At 38.6% G+C, this 22,158-nt stretch overlaps 1 protein-coding gene across 15 annotated transcripts in view; it reads left to right on the top strand.

Moving 5' to 3' along the window:
- ptprsa (protein tyrosine phosphatase receptor type Sa) overlaps positions 1-22,158 on the top strand; it is a 266,166-nt gene that overhangs the window by 125,990 nt on the left and 118,018 nt on the right. For all 15 annotated transcript variants that reach the window (XM_053513183.1, XM_053513182.1, XM_053513193.1 and 12 more), the window contains 2 exons: positions 1,236-1,381; positions 2,471-2,612. In XM_053513183.1, the coding sequence (XP_053369158.1) occupies positions 1,236-1,381; positions 2,471-2,612 (288 nt within the window). The remainder of the gene's footprint in view (positions 1-1,235; positions 1,382-2,470; positions 2,613-22,158) is intronic.

Genomic DNA, 22,158 nt, shown 5'->3' on the forward strand with positions numbered 1-22,158 from the left:
GATGGAGCAAAAAGCTTTGGAATGCCTCATGCCAACATGACATCAAAGAGTGTTGTGACCCATTTGATCCTTTTTGCAACAAGCTATATGACTCATACACTTTAATCAAAGTCCGCAAGCGAGTGTGTTTATGTCTGTATGATCAGGAAGTGATGGTTGTTGAACTTGGAAAGCAACCATTTATTTATAATGTTTCAGCTCCACCACTCTCATTTTTTTTCCCGCTTGTTTTCTTGTCTGGCATAAATACGGGAACTCTCCTTCATGCGTGTTTATCTCTTCCCAATGAGTCTGCTCAGCCTGCCGACCCTTAATAATTAAACCGATGGGTTTGCTCGCCCGTTTGATCATCTTTTCGTATATGTGCATTTGCTGGATTTTAACAAGTTATCAGTGAGAGTTTCTTCTTACATCTAGTTATGTTTAGATTCGCCTTCAGTCCAGGAGAAATGTAGTCGCCCATGAGAGACAGAGAGAGAGAGAGACATTGCAGCCTGCTAATGTTGGATCCTATAAAACAGTACTTCAGAAAGAACTACCTGTCTCTTATAATGGATGTGTATTTACTCTCCCTTTATTTGATTCTGGAGCTAGTATCTATTTTGCCCTTTATAACATAATAATAAAGCATTAGATCTTCTCTGTTCATTTACATATTATTATTCCATTATGATTTATAATTTAGAAAAAGTCTATATTATGATGTGTCTTTTTTTAAAACCTTGATTAATATGTTTCCTTGGATACTATTAGTTATTTTAGAACATGTGTGGGTTTTTAGGATGAGTGCAGTAACTGGGCAGTAAAATCAAGAAAAACGGCTGTGCAATTTTATTTATTCACTGTTCCTTTCAAATATTAATGGTCTGAATGTTTAGATTGTCTCTAGCTTAACACCTGCCAAATTGCTGCATTGGACCAAGTCATCTCTGGGCTGGATCCCTATTGGACCATGCACTTTCTCATTCTCTGTCTGTCTTTACAATTTCTTCTTTCTGAGCTCTCCCTTGCCCGCATGAAAAAGCCCCAAGCCTACTCTAACCCCAGACCCTTATGTTTCCTGTGTTTTGTGAACGATTATGCTTGCAGTAAATCTGGGGACAAAATAACAGGCAGCTATCAATTTATTCTTGCTTAATTGCAGCTACTGCTATTGTACTGATGAATTAGATTACGTTCTAGTGCATATAATGACATAGTAATTATTCTTCCTTTTTTTTTGTCTGATCTTTCAGCCCCACCTAGATTCACCAAAGTTCCCGTAGACATGATTGGAGTCTCAGGAGGAGTAGTGTCCTTCGTCTGCCAGGCAACAGGGGACCCCAAGCCGAGAGTGTCCTGGAATAAAAAGGGAAAGCGTGTCAACTCGCAACGCATTGAGGTGAGACCTAACGATTGGTTAAGTGACATAAAACACATCTCACCACACCAAAAACAATAGTGTTGTTGTACTTTTTTTTTTTCTGCGAACATCAAATTGGCTGTTTGCATTGTGTCATATGCTCTGTGCAGAGACAAGCTGCACCTTATTTATGATGTTTGTCTGCTGTGTTCCTCCATCAGTGCACAGATGGCAGCTGTAGAGTCCTGATTGATGCTCAGCGCGCCTTAATTAAAACTGGCTCAGTGCTAACCATGCCGTCAATGTTCAAGACTGATGGAAAACTTGACTCGACAGATTCCATAATGCACCCACAGATCGCCAGTCTCGTCCTTTCTTCTTCATTGTGTGGTTTAACCCCAAGTGTTTTAATGATCTTGGCTCAAATGATCTTCTTATCATTTTAAAGTGGCTTTATGAGGAGCTTAAATTGATTTGAGTTCCCTTCCAGCCATTGTTTTGATATTGATCCATGCACTCGACAGACTGGTGTGTACTGACTGCACTGCGTCTTATTAGCCGTGCCTTTAAAGCCTCCTCTGAAAAAAAAAAAAAAAGATTACATGAGATTAAATGTCAAGAAATAAAAGTCACTCACAATATAAGGTTTTTTACCTTAAATATGCAAATTTCAAATACATGGCCATGGACAGCTAATATCTGGCTGTCTGGCCTGTCATGGACAAAACATCCTGCCACAGCAAACATCATATACAGTGTTAAAGATACAGTAATCTTCCATTATGCCCCTGATTAATCTCAAGCGATCAATATAAATGAATATGTTAAATAACAGCTCCACATTTACTGTATTTCAAATCCTTAGAACAGGATGTTCAACAAGCACATATGGTTATGGTCAATTATCCATCTATGTAATCGTAAAAGAAGTTTACTGGATATAATTTTTCACTATGATAGGTAAAGGTCTTCAGATTGCTGCTAGAACTAGCCTGCTGATGATTATATCCAAGATGTTTGTCAAATGCCTATGCATGTATTATCACGTTCCTTCTCTGTGCTTTTATATACCATATGTAAAATTATACAACGAAATGAAGCTTTAAACAAACCCATTTCTTTCTGCAGACCATAGAATTTGATGAAGGTGCAGGAGCAGTGCTCCGTATTCAACCTTTGAGAGCTCCACGGGATGAAAACATCTATGAGTGTGTGGCAGAGAACAGTGAAGGCGAGGTCAGCGTCCAGGCCAAGCTGACGATCATCAGAGGTAATAAATCCTTTTCAGTCTAGATTCGTGCAGTGCTGTCTGTGTGCTTATAGGAAGGTACAAAATATTCCAATATGGTACTGGTGAGGTTGACTACCATCAAGTGCTCCAAACATACTTTTTATACTGCACTTATCCTAAATTTAAGTGACAGCACAACCACTGTACCTGCAACACACTGCATGAAATTGTATCTCAGTTATAGTCAGTATAGACATAGTCAGTCAGCTTTTACTAAACACCAAACTTACCACCTCTTTAGTGGTGCCAGCCTCAAACACACAATACCACACTAAAAGCAACACATTACCTGACCCACAAGGGGCAAAAGGATGGTGGAACACAGTTAAACCTAGGGCTGGACAATATGGCAAAAATTTATATCACAATATATTTCTTAATTTTGGTCGATACGATATAATTCCGATATCGATATGGACAATATTAAAAAGCCACAGGAAAAAACTGCCGAGGACACACACAATGGAGGTCTGCAAAGTGAATTTGCAAAGTCTATAATACCTCCAGGCTCCTCCTATTAAAATTATATATAAACAGTACAAAATTTGTACAAGTATTTGTATTTAGCCCTTACAAACAAGAAATGTGAAATAAACTATTAAATAAATAAAACTCTCAAACTGAGCTTATTAACAATAATATATTAAATTAAACAATAATATTAAATATAAATAATTTTTTATTATCATTATTATTATTAGTAGTAGTATTAAATAAAGTCTATGTCCGGGTATTCGATGCAATATTGTGTTTTGTTTTATTCATTTTTTAAATTTTATCATTGATTATTTAACTGCTCTTCTATTGCGCTTCTGCCGAAACCTCTAAAACGCATCCGCATTCTAAATTGGCGCCTAAACAAATTTCTTCGACTATTTGAAGATGTCTGGCAAGCACTCGCGATTTTAAAGATATGTCCAAAAAAAGAAAAATTGCTCTGGAAGGGCGGATGTTTTAGGAGAAATGAAAAGAGAAGTATTTCTTCTGTGAGGTCAACGACAAGCCAATATGTTTAATCTGCTCACAAGCCGTGGCTGTGCAAAAAGAATACAACATTAAACGGCATTTAACGGAGTTAAAAGCATTATGCGTACGTGTGTATACATGCGTATGTCAAACCTCATCTAGATTTTTATTTGTTAAAGGAAAGTTCTCATTTGTAGTGTATAGTTAATGTTTATATCCAAAGTGAATGATTTTTTTTTTCATTTGCATTAACCATAAAGAATTTATTTTTGTATATAATTTTTTTCTAAACTATTGAGTTGAGAAAGTAATTTTTTTAATTGTGAAGTGTTTTTCTAGTTTGTAAATTATATTGTAGCCTATAGCTTCATATTTATTGTAACTGTCTGCAGCATTTTTATTTCTTATTTTATCATTACTAAAAAGTATCTGACAAGTAATATTCATGTTCAAAGGAAAGGATTTTGCTTGCCATTACTTGGCATTGTTTTTTCCCCCAAAAAGAATTAAGAGTGTTAATGAACCCTTCTTAAAGACTTGTTAAATGCAGTTTTACAGAATATAGTGTATTTGTTGTAATTTGATGCACTATGATTAAAAAAAAAAAAAAAAAAATTCGGCCCGCACATGGTCACATTTCTTCTCATTCGGCCCTCACCCTAAAATGAGTTTGACACCCCTCCTCTAGATGTTTCTAGAAAGGCGCAAATACTTTTCCATGGCACTGCACAGCTTTTTCTTATTTTGATGTAACTTTTAGCGCCACCTTTTCTTCTTCCTCCTTTTCATTCATTGAAATTATTATTAATTTGCTCAAAGAAATTCGCTGCATTAAGAGAGGATCAATATCTCTCCTTCCGTAAACTGTGTCTAATTAATATTGAGGGAGGGCAATACATTCGCATGCGCGGTAACAAACACACTGTTAGCTTCTTCGCTTTATTTTTAATAGGGATGCACCGAAATGAAAATTCTGGGCCGAAAACGAAACCGAAATTTTTGGATGCACTTGGCCGAAAACCGATACCGAAACCGAAAATGGCTTCATTAAAAAACATGTTTAAAATATTTTCTTTTTGTTTGTATTAAAAAAATGTTGCATATTGCAACTTTGCTGTCCTCATCTGAAACTTTGAAGTGCTTCCAAACCGCCGACATACTCCGTGTTTGATGCGTAATGACAGCGCGAACGAGGCGGGAGGATGGGAGAGGCATGGCGACAATTTCGGCTTTTATTTTCGGCGCTTTCTTACGTTTCGGCCGAAACCGATAATGCTATTTCGGCCGAAAATTTTCGGCGGCCGAAATTTCGGTGCATCCCTAATTTTTAATGTTGCTCTCGGCAGCGTAACCCGTTAATTCATGCTCGTGTTTTGATGAGAAGGACAAACTAGTCAATGTCCGTTTTTTATTTGCTGCATTGTCAGGTTATAGTACAACCTTTCGGGTGGATCCTGCACTTAAATCCAACTAAAAACTACTGAAAAGAAAACAAAACTCAGGCTCTATATCCTAGTTTACATCTCGCATTAGCATTCACACACACCGGACCTCATTACCCACAATGCATCTTCCGCACTGGACTACACTCCCGTAAACAACTGTCGTAAATCAACCTCTTTCTCCCGCAACAACATGCTCTTTGTCGGCGGCGCCCGTGCGATCGACGCACTTATCCATATAAATAGGAAAGCGATGCAATATTATGGTTTCCTTCATTTTTTTATATTTGCATACTGACTGAGCCGGACCGCCGGGAAAACTCACGGTACTCCAGATGGCCAGTCCGCCACTGTATATATATTCAAATGTATATAAAAATATCGGAAATGTGTTTAAAAATCTAATCACCGTTATTGAAATAAATTCTATCGATATATATTGATATCAAATTATTGTCCAGCCCTAGTTGAACCCCATTTAAATATGGCTACAAGGCACAGTCTCATTTACTATTTGAGAAATCATACTCATGGCTGAAAACAAATAAAGGTTGAAACAGGAAGTCCTTGTTTAGAGGGAGGTCATGCGATGGACCATTTGGTAGCTGCTTTGGAGGGGACTTTAACTGACTCAAACTGGGACATCAGCGTGATTACAATGCTTAGGGGATTTATTATGAAACTAGCAGATAATACATCCACAAAAACACCATCAGAACATTTCGCAACCAGAAGCTGTGGATAGATAAAACCATCTGCGACAATGTGAGATCTGAGCTCACCACTGGTACCATGGATGCGTTCAAGTCTGCAGTGCTATGGAGGGAAACTAGAGTCACAGTTTCAACAGAGTGGCTCTAGGAACCTGTGGCGAGGACTGAAGGCATTGAATGTGGACATGTCTCTGGTGCATAACCCGAACAAATTTTACACTCACTTTGAAGCAACAGCTAACAGCGCTGGCAGTGCCGGCAGTGCCAATAGTAGCCTGTTTGCAGAAAATGTCAGAATGGGAATTACTTACATCATTTCGGAGCATGGCATGAGAAAAGCGTTCAGGAGAGTAAACACCAGAATGGCAACAGGACCAGACGGTATCTCAGGTCGAGTCCTTTAGAGCCTGTGCTGATCGGTTGGCACTCATGTTCATTGAGATATTTGAACTCTCCCTGTCACAATTAGTAACCCCTAAACAGTCTATGATCATTTCTGTCCCAACTCTAATTTCCCATTAGCCCTAACCCCAGTTGAGATGTAGTGGTTTGAAGGCTGGTCAAAATCCTTTCATTACATTACAGTTTGCATCACTTCCTTGTCCCTGTATTGATCACACCATCACGCACCTTCTACAGATGGCTCGAATAATTTGGGCAGCACGAAGACAACTTGTGTTAAAATGCTCTTCGATAAATACAGTGCAGCACCGAACAGTATAAATCCAATGTTATTTCAGACTTGTCTTACCTTCCCTCCCCCTGAGCACTGGACGCCTCCCAGGGTTGCATGTTGAGATCACTGCTATACTCACGGTACACCTACGAGTGTGTGGCCCCTTTCAATTCCAATACAACTTTCAACTCCTTTCATCATCAAGTTTGGTGACAAGAGTGTTGTCGGGCACCTGATTTAAAAGCCTTGAAAACCATTGTGTTCCTGTCACCGTTACACAAAAGGCCTTTTAATTCTTTGCTATGTTGTTCTGTTTGGTTGTGTGTGACAAATAGAGTTTTAATTTGAAATAGGCATTATAAAGCCTATTAATTTATTGTCCTAATTGACCTGTCCATTCTTTAAGTGTAAGAAAAGAATCTAAATACGTTTTTGTAATATTTAGAGGTCTTAACCTCTAAATTGCGAAACAACTGACAGTATTAATAGTTTATTTTTAATAATAATAAACTGTTTAACACCCTGAGCAGTAGTAGTGCAGCTGCAACCGTTTAATCCTGACAAAAAGAAATTCCCCATGCAGCAATTGGGCCACTGTTTGGAAACAGCAGGTGTGAGGATCCTTCTCACATGGCCATCATGCTCTACATAACCTGAACCTAACTAACAAGGTGCGGTCTAGTGAGGCATCCCATTTCGGTCTTGTGAACTTTCCTGCCGTTCCATCTGGCCAGAAGAGGCAGTGTTTCCACTTTTTGTGCTGTGTTATTTATTTCCTGTCCACACTCTGAGCCCCAGCCATCTGCCTTGTTACTGCTGAGCGCCTGTCCTGGCAGCGGCAGGGGCTCCTGGCTCGGCCGTGGCCCAAACGCACCGTTCTTGTAGGCAGCCCAGTTTTACATGAAAATCCAGGCTTTGGCAAGGCCCAAGGAGCTCAGCGGGGAGTAGAGGTCCCTGCTCTGGGGGGGTAACTGCCCATCCTCCTCCCTCATCCATCTGCTCCGAGCCTTCCTTAGTGAAAAGCTTTATCAGAACAGCAGCCACGTAAACACACACATTTATGCAAAAATTCAAGCGTGAATTCCCCCCAAACTGTGCTAAGCATGCTTGGATACCCAGCACAATGTCAACACACACATAAATGCTGTACACTTTTATGTCATTTATTGCCCACATGCTGCCTGGCAGGGGGGCTTAGGTTGTTTCTCAGAGACAAGATTCCTGAAAGTTTTTTTTTGTTTTTTTTTTCCCTCGGCTATCAGCTTCATTGACTGGTTAGTCACCTTGGCTATCCTGCCCTGCCTGGATCTGACACAACAGCCTGGCTTTGCTGCAAAGCTGCTCGAATGCATTTTAGCCACCTCCTGGCTAGAGTAGTGCACAACATCCGTGAGGCGAATGCATAATATCGGCCATCTGCTTTTCCTCCCGGTCCCCTTTACAGAGTCCTTTGAGAGTCCTTGGTGGACTTGTGATGAGAAGAAGTAAAGAGACACCTGCACCTTTTCATGTTTCTTTCTCATCATGTCACTATAAGAGTGCTCGCTCTCTCTCTTTATCTCTCTCTCTTTATCTCTCTCTCTTTCTCTCTCTATCTCTCGTGTGTGCTCTCTTTTGAGTATTGACCCTGCCATCCTGCATCCTCATCATCTGCCCACCTGAAGCACTTGATATGGTCCAAAGCAAACAGCAGCCCAGGTCTCACCATCTGTCTGCTTCCTGGTGTGTGGAACACTGAGTGTTTTGCAGCCTGAGGTGCTGCTGATGTTGATCTATGTACACTGTTAACCACAGTACAAGATTACAAGATCGCTGGCTTGCAGATCTGTCTCAGGATCCTGCTTCTCCTGCTACCAAAGCATCCTGTGATTGTCTTTGCTTTGCATCTTTTTCTCATTCTTTTTTTTTTTTCTTGCTGCTTTTCCTTTGAAGTGATATGTAGCATGCGTTCTTCCTGACCTTGGCACCTCTACACTCTAGTCACAGGGACCTCGTTAGTGCAGTTATTGCTAGAGAAGACATGCAGCTCACAGCCTACTGTATGCCTGTTTGATCAGGAACCTATTTAATTGGCCGTTCTCCTGTAGGACACAGCGTGTTTGTTGCCCACTTCTTTGTGCAGTTTTAATTAGACCTCTCCGACCCCTACGTTCAAAACTCTGCCAAACCCTTTTATTCCCCATTCATCTATGACCTTTTCTTACTCCACTATATTTTTTTAGATCACACCTCTGTTTATTGTGTGAGAAATCCCTATTTATTTGTTTATTTGACTATTATTTCTAACTGTCTAAAAATTAGGGAGACATACCTGTGCTCTCACTCTGGTCTGTTGAACCATCTAAAATAGTATACATTCTGACTTATCGTCCTACTTAATTTAGCAATAAAAATGCCACAGCCATAGTTATTGTATGCAACTCATTTTGAACAAATAAGTATGCAATTTATTTTGCTTATGAAGACAGTTCTTAAGGATATCATCATGAAATCTTTCTAATACTGTAAAGTTTTGATTTTTCGGTGTGGTTAAAAGTCTAGAATCTTATTTGGTTAAAAATGCTTCGGGCAGAAGTAATGATTGAAGTAGGATGATTGCGGAGGACACGGGTGAGTGAGTGAGATGGAAATACCAAGAAATAAATATTTTAAATTATTGTATCAGACCCATCATTGCATTGGCCACAGGAGCTGAAACACAATATTACACTAAAAGAACTGTCCTTACCCCCCCCAACCCAAATTAAAAAGCATAAATAACAGATGAACTATATTGATATATGAATGTGTACTGATTAATTTCAATTCAACATCCACCTAGATGTGTAAACTCTGAAAAATGCATTGTCCTCACCCACTGCCTTATTAAATGGGTAAAATTTAGATATAACACACATATATTTAGTTAAAATTAGGAGTAGGGGGGTTGGAGCTTTTGAATATGTCTATCTAACAATCAGTCCTACTGAATGAAAAAAGTTTGATCAGAGTTAGGATAAATGTGGTACAAATGGATATAGAATCATTTGACTGTGAATGTTTACATACCTGTTTCCACTCTTCACCATTCATAGGCTAAGGAGAAAGTGTTTTTCATGCCTGGCAGGAATGCGTTAAACAGACTAACAGAGTATTCCTGATTATGATGTTCTCTGTAGCATTGTGGATTGGCTTAGCCATTAGCAGCCCCAGAGGGTGCATTAGTGCAGCAGAACCATTTTGGACTAAGAAAAGCATTGGGTAGGGCTGAGAGAATGAAGGATGAGGTACAAGAATGCAACTTTAAATTAAAGGTGCACTTAGTCTTGGTCCAGCCTCAATTTCCTGGCAACCATATACTGTAGATTAGACAAAGTAATCGAATTTAGGGAATGGAGGAGCATGTATGAGTTACAAATCAGTCACTTTTTCTTCTAGTAAGCCAGATATTTGCCTAGATGACAAGATGGGACTTTTCCTTTATGCTAACGGTGAAATATGGATGTCACTGTGAAACTGGCAACGTCAGGCTTCTCCAAGGATAGGTTCAGCATCCTTTTTTTGGCAAACACTGTACAAAACCCAGAGTTTATCTGTAGCCCGTTTTTAATAGAAAAGTCACACTCCCTGTGAAAGGACCAATTTCCTCTTATACATTTTCTTTCCCTAACTAACTCCCTAGCATAACTGTGATATTTAAAGTGCCCCTGAAACCCAAATTAGTGTTTCAAAGCTTTTTGTACAGTTTGCTCAGTATGATACATCTGTAATATTTGGGGAAAATACTTTGAGATTTAGTTTTTTTATTTTTGTCATTTTAAATTTGTAGACAGTTTGTCACTTTCAGAAAAAAATGTGATGACTTTTGATACGAGTCTGGTATTCATCCAGTTAAACACTGGATCAGTGGTGGCTGCTCTAAGACTACAAGGGAAGCTCCGCTTCCTCTACTATGTCAGAAAGTAAATGCTCATATATGCACTGTTGTATTTATATAGATTTTTTAATAAAAGTGCGCTAAACGCGTTCAACTTCATGACTAGCTCGTTCAGAATCAGGTATTAATTGTAGATTATTTGACGCAATTTTCTTGTCATACATTTCCGTTAAACCCTCCTGAAGCCCAGCTTCACTGGATCTCTATGGGCGGAACCCCTTTTTTGACAGCATGGCTTAAGTATACAACAGCGCTACAGAGATTCGAGTTCAGTCCCATGCAGATTTGCAGGTGAAGTGGTACGACGAACTGCTGCACTCTGTATTGTTTGCTGGTGATAAACCATTTTTGTTTGTACAAATCATTCTTTAAATAATAATAAAAAAAAAACATATTATAGCGTTCTTGCCTTTTCTCCTTGTTTCAGCATTGTTTCAGTTCGTTCATATAATTAAAGTAGCTTGTGGAAGGGGAAACTAGCCACCTAGGAAGCTGTGCATAATGGCAGACAAGACTCATGGAGCAGATTTCTCAGCGTTTTTTAAATTTCGAAAGCATGAGCTTCTTAGAATTAGTCAATCCAGGGAAATTTTATAAAATGAGACAAGTGTTTCCAGAGGAGGCCTTTGAAAGTGTGCTGTAAAGTTATAGCCATTTCTTTGACTTGGGAAGACTGAGATCTGAACTTCAAGTACTATATTCCGATCATGACTTACAGGGGGGCAGGGGTAAGCTGTTGGATAGTGCAATGCCTCAGTTATACAAGCTGTTGTCGTTAATGGCAACAATGGGCGCTACATCGGCAGGTGTAGAGAGGAGCTTCTCCTTTTTAAAACAGGTCAAGTCATACACCCGCAACATGATGGGCCAAGATTGTTTGAGCAACCTTGCTCTCCTGGCCATTGGGAGGAAACTGGTTAAGTCCCTGAAAAAGATGGCCAATTGGTACGACTCTCAGACCATTATCTGCAAAAGGAACGGAAGGCGGAATTTACGTACAAATAACATAATGAATTTTATGATGAAGGCCTAATATGAGCTTCCCCTGTTTCAAAAGCTAGCAGCCGCCACTGCACTGGATGTATATTCATATGGATGTGTAAATACATATATTGATGTATAAATGTATATGACCCCGTCCAGATGAGTGTGTTGCTGTACAGTGGCAGCTCATTAGCAGCAAACTTGGGTAATGTGTTTTTGGCTGCATTCCCTAATCACTTGAAAATGGACAGGCGTCTAAAGATTGTAAAGGATGTTTAAATTTAGCAGGGTGTGGCATATTTTAATAACTTTAAAAGGTTCAAGTTCGACAAGGACCAGTTTAACAAGCCAGTATATTTTCAGATTGTGTTTTTTAAGATATGCTGTAGTGTGTGCAAATGGAAGAGTGGATGGTGCTGTGTCTGCCATATTGGCAGCAAGTCGTTTAATGAGCTTTCTTTCTTCTTTTTTTGCATTGGATGCTTAAGTCAAAAATAATAATTTTGACATGCATACAGTCACAATAAGCCATTACCCACCCCCATTTTCATCCCACAAAAAAAATAGATTAATGAACGGGGTGTGCTTTCAGGCTAAATAGAATTTACTATGTATTAAACCCATTCACAAGAGCATTTATTTTAATTTTAGTTAAACCTTGAAACCTGTCCTCTTGCTTCCTGGTGCTTTTTGGTGATGGGCTAAATATTTGCCCCCAGGGATAGCCACCACACAAGCAGCTGTATTAATCATGACCCTTACAGATTGTTCCCCTTAAGCAGGTAGATAGGAGCTCTCTTCACACGGATTGAATTAGCCAAGTGACAACACCAATATTTGCTTACAGGGGGCATCAGGCAAAAAAGGGAAAGACAAAATAAAAGGCACTCATTACCATTCCCTTCCTCCCCTGCCACCCCCTTTGTAACTAAGGAAACATGAGCTGGAAGGCAATGAAGGTAAAAGAGATGGAGGTGGAAAATGCTACGACTCTCTGAGGAGGAAGCTTGCATCAGGGTGGATTTGATTAAGGCTGATCTGTGCTGGTATTATCACGCACACAGCTGTATTTGCCCGGTGTATTATCTACATCCCGCACTCATAAACAAGCCAATTCCCAGGCCCACCGACTCAGCTGCTCCCTGCTACATAATGCATTTGTTTAGCAAAGTTAAGATCTAGCAGAAATCTATAGACTCTGTAGAAATCCATTACTGCAAGTGTACTGTTTCAAAATGGAAGTTAGGCATTCAACAATTGACATCTATTTATATTGCGTGTCTCCTTGCACATTTGTCTTTTGGCTTATTTGGTGGAATTCGCACCACACTGGTCACGCTCCGCTTTTCGAGTACTATTGTTTTGCTGCTTCTGCTAATGACGACATGCCTCCTTGCTTTTTGCAAAGAGATAATTGGGAATAGTAAGAAACCAGGTTCAGGCACCACTGCAGCATCAATCCATCCCTGTAAGGTGAGTGGAAGCACTTGCTGTTTTTGTGGCAAATCCGTCATTTTTGTGCACCTACTTTTCAAGGCTAGTGAACCCCTTGTTGCATTCTTAAATTTTATAGCCGTCATTAATAAAATGGCTTTCCAAATGTTATGTAGAACCTGAACTGAATTATAAATAAGACTAAGTGAGATGGTGTAAAATATGTGCATGCCCCTCTTTTATCAACTTTTATTATTATTACAATAAATTATTTGACAATGACACCAGTTTAATTGTATTTTGATAATGACCAGACCCAAAGGTAAAGAAAGTTGTTCATTAGTTTAAATTTAAATGATGGGTTATTAACAAAAATAGAACAATTAAATCGTGCAAATGATGTAAATAAAGCCAAACACTGTGATTATCTAATCGCTGGGCTTTTTTTTAGGGCTGTAAGCGTCTAAAATGTTTGTAGAGGTAACACTAACACTTAAAAGATGTAAACAAGTGAATCACAAATGCTCTTTCCCAGTTTAATACAACTGTACAATAAAATAAAGTATATTAATTATACACTGGTTTTATATATCTTAAATATTTTAACAGTAGAACCCTGTATAAAAGTGCAAAATCAGCCATCTTTGGTTAGTGTTACTTTTATGTAGATCTCCACTGTTCTTGGGAGCATGGGTTTCGTTGTAGTATTAAGAAGTGCATTTTATGATGTGATGGTAAATATTTGTTGCATTTCCCATCTTGGTTGGCGCTGACTGATATTGCACTTTTTAGACTGTTTTAATCTTGCACTTTTTCCACTTAAAGAACTTTAAACCACTTCCATTTATGTGATGCTGTATTATATTTATTTGTCAACAATTTCCCCAGCTTTGGAGGACAATGTGAGTTGATTTTCATCATCACTTCCGCTGATTACACTCAATCGCTCCTTATTTTTCAAAACATTTTTTACCTGTAACTCAAACAGTGCTTAGCAGTAGGAAATAAGCATGTCCTTTGATGTGCAAGCCAAAAACTGCAGGCTGATTGGCTGTTCTTTCTGCTATGAGATAAGCTGTTAAATCTTTCCATATTGAGTAAAAATGTCCAAAGCTTATCACGAATGTCGACATACATTTTATTGCCATGCCTTTTCAAATTGTTTTATCAGCTAGCCCTAGTTATACATCACTTGCAATGGTTTATGAAGGTTGCCACAAGTTTTCCTTTAAAGTAAAGCCTTTATTTGTCACATATACATTACAGCACAGTGAAATTCCTTCTTCGCATATCCCAGTGTAACTGGGGTCAGAGCGCAGGGTCTAAGAGCTTAAAATAGACCTCTAACTTTTGAACTGTTTTCTTATACAGAATAAACTGAGTTTTAAAATGAGTTAGTCATAGAATTTTTATGAGTTCATGGGCTTTCCAGTCCTTTGATCTGGGGAACCTAGGAAGCAGTAATCAAGCATCATTGGGCCTTAGGAGCAGTGAGGGAGATAAATGACTGAAACCTTCATCTCCGGGGGCATTTATTCTCCACACTCTCACCAGCAATTAATGCTGCTCAAGTAGGTCAACCATGTGTACCCCTTTTTTTGAGTCAACTAAAAAGCAAGAGAAGGCAATGGAGAAAGGCAGGCATTGAGACAAGGTCAGGTTCACATAAAGGTAAAGAGTGTACTTGACTCTTTTGCACAATAAAATAAGTGATCAGGTTGTGTAAGTTGTGGCTCTGTTGTGTTCAATAGAGTATGGGGAGGTGACTAAGCACAATAAATAGGCCAGATTCAGAAGGGTTTAGGTTCGGCAAAATAAAATAAAACAGTTTGGACCATCACAGGGGTATGCAAAGTGTCAATTTGATCCGTTACTGTGTGTGGACACAATTAGTCCTATCAGACTTGATGATTAAGTAATTTAGTCAGTATCTTATGGGCTCGCCATGCATGACATGAAAACAAATCCTCCGGAATCACTCAATATGTGAAGGTATCCTCTGAACTGTTCGAAGGTCTGGTTCCAGTCTCATCAAAAAACCTGACTTTTGCACTCATCAAATAATGGCGTTGCATTTTTAACTCCAAAAACAAATTGCTATTGTTGGCTTCTAATTTTGAAAATACACATCTTTATTAGCTTCTGGCACTCCTGCAAGTCTAAAAAATTCCACCGCTGCGCACATTTTTTTCACCTCTTAACCAATAGGAACAGACACGGGAGGATCTTTAGAAGCAGCAGATTTCAGGACAGACCACTTCACACTTGCATGGGGGGATTTCAGTCCTTGTCTAAACATCAAACTTTACCATTAGATGATAAACCATCTTTCACATTACAGCTATAATCAAAACCTTTATTAGTTTCATTTTTTTTATATTACGTTAATATAATTATTATTTTCAATAATTTATTTTAGTAACCATTTTATAATGTTTTTTTAAATTTGATTTAATTTTACACAGTTGTTCTTATGGATAATTATAAACACTGGGTTACATATAGAGATGCTCAGCTGTTCTTCTATATGTCTATTACATGCATCTGCTTTTGTTATTAGAAAGTGATTGCCTCAGCCTTTGGGTTTCATTTGCAGTGATGGCTTCTGGCAATGGCACAGGTAAAAAAGTTAGGTATAGAACCTCTGGGACTTTAAATGAAGACCAGTAACAAGACTAGTTAAAGGTTTGGATTAAGTGACAGTCCTCTAGTGGTACATTTCATGAATGAAGAAGAGCTGAATGAATATAATACATGAAATATAATGAATCTATTTGAAGAAACAAGAGGTTGCATATGAGTTGCAGCCAGATATTTACTGATCACCCCATTCATGGAGCAGTACCTAAGCTTGACCATGCATGGAACAATAAGGTGCTGTTAATATTTAAAGACCAACTTGTTGCCCTTAAATGGCATGATGAACCCTGGCTAGTGCCTGCAGTGTCTCTTCCTTTTTAGGCAGCTTTGGCACTAGAGTAGGTGAGACATCTGTTCCACAAACACTGAAGTTTACTGTCCAAATATCTTTTTTTTTTTTTTTTTTTTTTTTTTTGCAAGCATCTTGCTGAAAACATGTTTTGCACAACAGCCACATTATTTACTGCAGGTAAAAAGTAAAGTGCTGCCACCAGATTTGCTCACGGCACATTCTTGCCCAGGTACAGTACTTGCTAAAAGCTGACTGGAGCATTCCCAATATGGAAAACAAAAAAAAAGCAGGTCATATAAAATGAGGCTCTCCGCTTCCTCTCCACATGCTACTGGAGGGTCTTGTCAATCCACTTGCACATTGGTATCTGTAGATAAATACAGTCAGTGCTTCTTAATGAGGGCCTAGGCCACACTTCCCTCCCTCTCCTAATGGTTTCTTAGCAATTATAGCCATTCAGATGTTTTTCCATTTACCCCCAAAAAGGCTTCATATTTGCTCTTTTACTCTGTGTGTAGGAGCAAACCTGTTATTACAGGATTAATTGCTTTTGGGTAAAAGCACAAAGTTAAATGCTCGTTTTTGGATATAGCACTTTCAGTGTCTCTGTAATGTTGGGTATCCGTTTCTGTATATTTTTCTGAGTAAGGAGATGATTCGCCATGTTCACGTTGTGGCAGTTGCTAGAATCCAAGTGTTTTTTGTATTTGCTTTTTTTCTTCGATACCAAAGCTTTTTGGGCCACAGCTTGGAGCCAAGACAGTTATCTTTTAAAAACTCAGCCAACAGCTTTATTTTTTATGAGAAGTTGCACTTGCCCACACATCCTCTGTATTGTCTTTCAGATAATGCAAGCCTTTTGTTGTGATTTGGCAAAAAAAAAAAAATTACAAGAAAAGTACAACTTTATTTGCTGGCATTTCCTTTTTTTTTTTCTTTTTCTTTTTTTTTCCATTATCGGCGGAATATCTTGACTCATTAAAAATCTCATAAGCCATGCCATTGTTTTAATCCTTGTAAATATTACATTATGGATTGTACAGTATGTACTTTGCTAATCTTGTGCTCCAAATAAAACCCAAAGGACAGGAGATGGAACTTACTGGAATTAAAATGCTGTTTCTCACATTGTGCATGATTTGATGAGTTTTTGTTAAGGTTTAGTGATCAGACAGAAGGTAGAGTGTCCTACAAACCTAATTTACTAAGGCCACTCTAATGATTTATATAAAACAACTGTGCCTTAATTTACTTACCGTTTTCTTTTCCCCGCCTTACTATAAGAGAACAGCTAAGTTGATCTTTCAGTAAACTGTTTGAGTGACCTAAGTTAGTGGGGTGAACTGTTTTTGCTTTAGAAGCAGGTGCTTGGCTTCACTGACCTATTCATGACAGCTTCTTAAATCCAGCAGCCTTTCCAAGCACTTCCAGGAACTACAGCCAAGGACATTTCAATCACTGCCAATAAAGGATCTCTGGTGGGTAGCACTTAACACACTGGCTGCCAGAGCACCTCTGCATATCTCTCTTCATCACCATTTTATCTCAACTCATCTTATCTCAGGACAGTTTGTTGAATATTGACAGAGCCTGGCCAATCCCCTCTGGTTTCTATTCACCCTGAATTCTGCTTTCACATGGCTGCACCTTTGTTGTCTGTACTAGTAGTGCATGTATTTGTATTTATGTAAGTCATTTAGCTGACACCTTTATCCCAAGCAACTTAAGCCAAGCACACACTACAAAAACCAGTACATGTTAGCCTCAATTTACCTGTTGCAGACCAATTTTCATGCTCAGCAACAACCCCAGCTTCAAATTGGCGACTATTTGTGTAGTGGTTCAGCGACAATGATTTTCTCCATATGTGAGATGTGACAAAGATGCTGATATTTTTACTCATGTTTGATATGTTGGTGGATCTGAGCACCTCTGCAACTAGTAGCAAGAACAACATCAGAAAAACATCTATGAGAGTTCAGGAGGAAAACAAGTTTTTTTAATGTGCAGAAGATGCCTGATTCCAGTGTATAATCTGTTTGAGTCAGAGAGCTAGGGCAAAATGAAAGCATAATGATAATGCTTCTATAATAAAATGATGGCATGCTAGTAACGCACAGTATAGACGTAGCTCTGTTTCTTTTTACCATACCGCAAGTTCTTTTTTGTATCATCTTCCTTACTTGCCACTGTAACTCTTAAACCTTTCTGAGTTTTAAGAGTTTCTGTATAAAATGAATATGAACAATAATAATAATAATAATACACACTACTACATCCACCAAATTCATCACAAAAAATATAGTGAAGTCATGAAGCGCTGAGAATAAATTCAATGCAGCAGAGCAGTTTAGGGTTATAGTCTTGCTCACAGATTGTCTGTTCAGTGATTAAACTCACCACCTCTCAAACAGAAGCCTAAAATCTTAACCACCGAGCCACTGCTTCCCTTCCTATTAGTATTCACTTCCCCAGTGGTTATGCAGGGCCCCACCTTCTCCACCGCCGACAAGTCTATATGACAGCTCTGTGGCAGAAACAGCTGGGCTTGGTCATGGGTGAGATTAGGCATGTGCAAACATTGCCACATGTCATGGCTTAATTGTTCAGCGCCTGAAAGATCCCGGGCTCGTCGATTGATTGTTGTTCCATCAAAACCCAATAGGGGTGTGCTGGCAGATACAGAGGCATCTGTTTAGTGTCACCAGAACATCCACGTGCAGCCTGCTGATTTGTATTCCAGAGGTATAATGTCTGCAACGTGCAGCTCAGCAGCAGCCATTTTTGGCAGTGCAAGACACTCAGACAGGATTGTTTTCATGAAGGCAGTGGTTAATACTTTGTGTGGCTGTGACTTCAATCATAAGCGTGTCTGTGTAGTAGTGATTTGGACAAAGCAAAATCTTCATAGATAAAATCTCCACCCCTCTGAGCTCCCACTAATGTCTTCTGTTCGGCATTCCAGAGCATTTGGTCAACTTTTGCACACAAAAGTATTTTTCATGGTCGGAAATGTCGCTGAAAACCTAGCACTTTTTTATTGGTTTGCAAAGTTTGCTGTGAAGGTAAGGTAATTTCAAATAGGACAATAAGACGTTGAACAGTCTTTAAGAGATTGGTCTTCTGCTTTCCTCATATTCTGGTGATGAGTTTTCCTGGTGTCATGTTCCTGTCTTATGTGCACTAATGCATGACAGAACATTTGACCCTGACTAAATCTGCTCCTATTCATGACGACATAATAGCTGATAGACATCCATTTCTCTGAATGTACTTGATTGGTAGTTTTATGTGAAGTACAGATTCTCAGAAAATTCCAGAAATGTTATCTATATATAAACACACACACATTATCTCTCTCTCTCTCACACGCACACACGCGCACACAACCTGTAATGCACAGTGCCTTTTTAAGGCTCATCCCTGATTGTGGTGGAGGCTAGTCAGTTAACTTGTTTGCAGAACTTATTAAATGAAATTATATACTTGTAAAATATTCTGCAGCCTCTTCTGAGATTCTTTTATGTCATTTTTTCCCTTAGTGGCTTACAACATCAGTATAAATATAGGCTAATGTGTTTTTTTTTTGTTTTTTTTATTTTAAAAAAAAGGTCATACAAAAGAAAAATTTTGCTTTAGTCCAGATTGCAAACTTTTATTGAAATACACTTTACTGACAATGTACATTACAGCTCTTGTATATGGGGCTCACTCATGCACGCAAATTATATTTTTGCCTGCTCAAAGTTTTATACTTTGTTTTGATATAATTAGCCTGATTAAAAAGTAGACAAATTACCAGAAAACCGCAATCTGGCAACACTTCTCACTTAACTTTAAACAAATCAGACTGGAACAAGGTAAATTCTGACTGTTTCAGGTTGGAAAGGAAGTAGCTATCAAACTGAACCCTCTGCCAGTATTTGAATGGCTTGTTTTTAAATGGCTGCGCATTTGTCACGCTGTACCAAGTTAAGGCGCTATATTTTCATTCAGTATTTTTTTTTGAAGGAAGCAGGTCAGTACCATATCTCTTTAAATGACAGTGAATCAAAGAAAAAGTAAAAAAGAACCTTCATACCACAAATCAGCAATTTAACAACCAAGTATAGTTACTTTTAAATTTTATGTAAATGTTGGACATGTTGAATGATGGACGGCGGGGGGGCGGGGGGCGGGGGGGCGGGGGGTTCTGTGCTTAGAAAGTGAAATTATATGTCTCCATTTTTTGCTGTTTGTTTAAAATAATAATTTTTTTATGACTTTAAGATCATGATATGACCTAAAAAGTTTTGTTTTGTAGAACACCTAGTTGATGGTCACTCTACACCATTACATCACATGACTTAAATGAATTACAAACTGACTACACGTTACCTAAAAATGTAAAGATCTACTTAATTTCCTGCACAGTGTACTATTAGAGCAGTGTTTCTCAAACTTTTCTTCTAGGGTTCCATTTTTTACAACAATAATAAACCATCGTGACCCGATTAAAATTAGGCATTATTTATAAATCATGAGGAAAATGTTACTGGTAATTTTTATTTCCATTTGCACAATACTATTACTGTGAATGGTAGGCCAGTTAGATTTGAAAAATTACAACTGATGTGTTGTAGAAAACACGTTAATTGTAAAAGTCAACAATAAATTATACTTTGCAAATAACAAACAATGCAATGCATGTGGTTTTCACAGATTTATTTATTTTGTTATATTGTCTACTCTCACTCTAACTGCAGACGCAATTATGACCATGACAGTGGTAGAAAACTAACTAGCTCCCCAGTGTGACTAAGGTATACTGCGGAAATAGATAAAGCAAATAAAATCTCCAGTACCATACCTGTGGGTCGCGACCCAGTGTCTGCCCTATCCAGTAGTGACTGTAGAGGCACACATCACGTGAAAAGTCTTTTTGTTTGTTTTCGAAAAATGTATAATAAATGTGCAATAAACATGCAGCACTAAGTGTTGGCACTAGCAACGATCCTTAATCGATGCTTTTTACCATTAGCTAGTAATTGCTCATACGTATCTGGGTTGGTCACAAAAATTTAAATAAAATAATAATACCAACCAAAGGACAGCTTTAAAAAAAAAAACTGTGTTTAGTTGTTTGCTGGTAAAGCTGTAATGGATTGAGAAACCACATCCCTGAGTAACAAAAGTGGGCTGCAGCATGAACCGATTACCACAATTTTACCCATGATCGCAGTCCGGAGGAGACACAGATCCAGCGGTGAGAGCTCCCAGAGCAATCAAATTAAAGGCTTTGCACCTGTTTCTTTGCATAATGCCAGTCACACACAACTATTAAAAACAATTACCCATAATGACATCACAGTCGATTTACACTGGGGGAGGGCAGCTAATGCAATAGGGAGCAGCACTCTGCTGTATTGCGTGAATATACAACCAGCTGTTGGACAAAGTAGCCGTTGCACTCGGCTCCCATCCTTCTGGAGTGCTCATCACAGCAACACCATTATCAACACAGCTTAACAGCTTTTAAGCCAGGCCAGAGCTGACCGTCTGAGCTACCCATATATCAGCCCCCTGTGAACTCCACCACTGCTAATTGCATTTTATTTTGAATTTTAGGTTATAACATGACACAGTCCTCTAAAAAAAATAAAAAAAACAACAAATAGAAAAGGCGCACAGACGTCAGCAAGCGGTGTCATCACCTGATCTCTGAGAGAACAGCTTTCAGCCTGCCGAAGGCTTCATTCACGCTCTGCGTATCACGAAAGTGGTATTTTTAGGCTAATGGTTGGCCATTTGCAAACCTACCAATTAAGGCTCCTGTGGAGAATGTTATCAGGAAAGTGACACATTAGTGCTCTGTGCTAATGACAAGGTCAGATGGTCAATGCTGCCAGGTGTGTAAGATCAGACGCTGGTGCCTAATGTTGAATCCACAGACATCCTCTGCAATTGTGAGTTGTAAACTGTGGCAACAAACTTTTGTCCTATAATGTGTCATTTTAAAAGAAATTTTTTTTTCATTATTATTATTGTTATTACACTTGTATCGTTATCGCTCTGAGCACGTTGCTATTTTTACACTTATTTGTGACTCTAGTGTTATTTTACAACACTATGGATATATCCTCATTGTCTCAAGTTATAATTTCTTAATACGCAGTGTGTTGGAGTTGTGTCTTTTTGGCTGAATCCGATAGCCATAAATCATTTTAGGATTTAGAAATCAGTGATATGATAACTGATCCTTGGGGCTGATGGATGATCAGAGCATTTCCTCATAAAATCATATTGGACATCACGTGATTTTTCTCATTTCCAAATGAAATAAAATGGCTGATGTAACTTCATTTGTGTATATATAGCTTTTAAATCACACTGCAATAACTGTAAATGCACTGGTCTAAAGATGAGTTCAGTCTCTGCTATTCACCCAACAAGATTTGAGGTTCCTCTACTGACCTTTATTTT

Source organism: Clarias gariepinus, chromosome 15 (assembly GCF_024256425.1).
Source record: "Clarias gariepinus isolate MV-2021 ecotype Netherlands chromosome 15, CGAR_prim_01v2, whole genome shotgun sequence".
Taxonomy (NCBI): Eukaryota; Metazoa; Chordata; class Actinopteri; order Siluriformes; family Clariidae; genus Clarias; species Clarias gariepinus.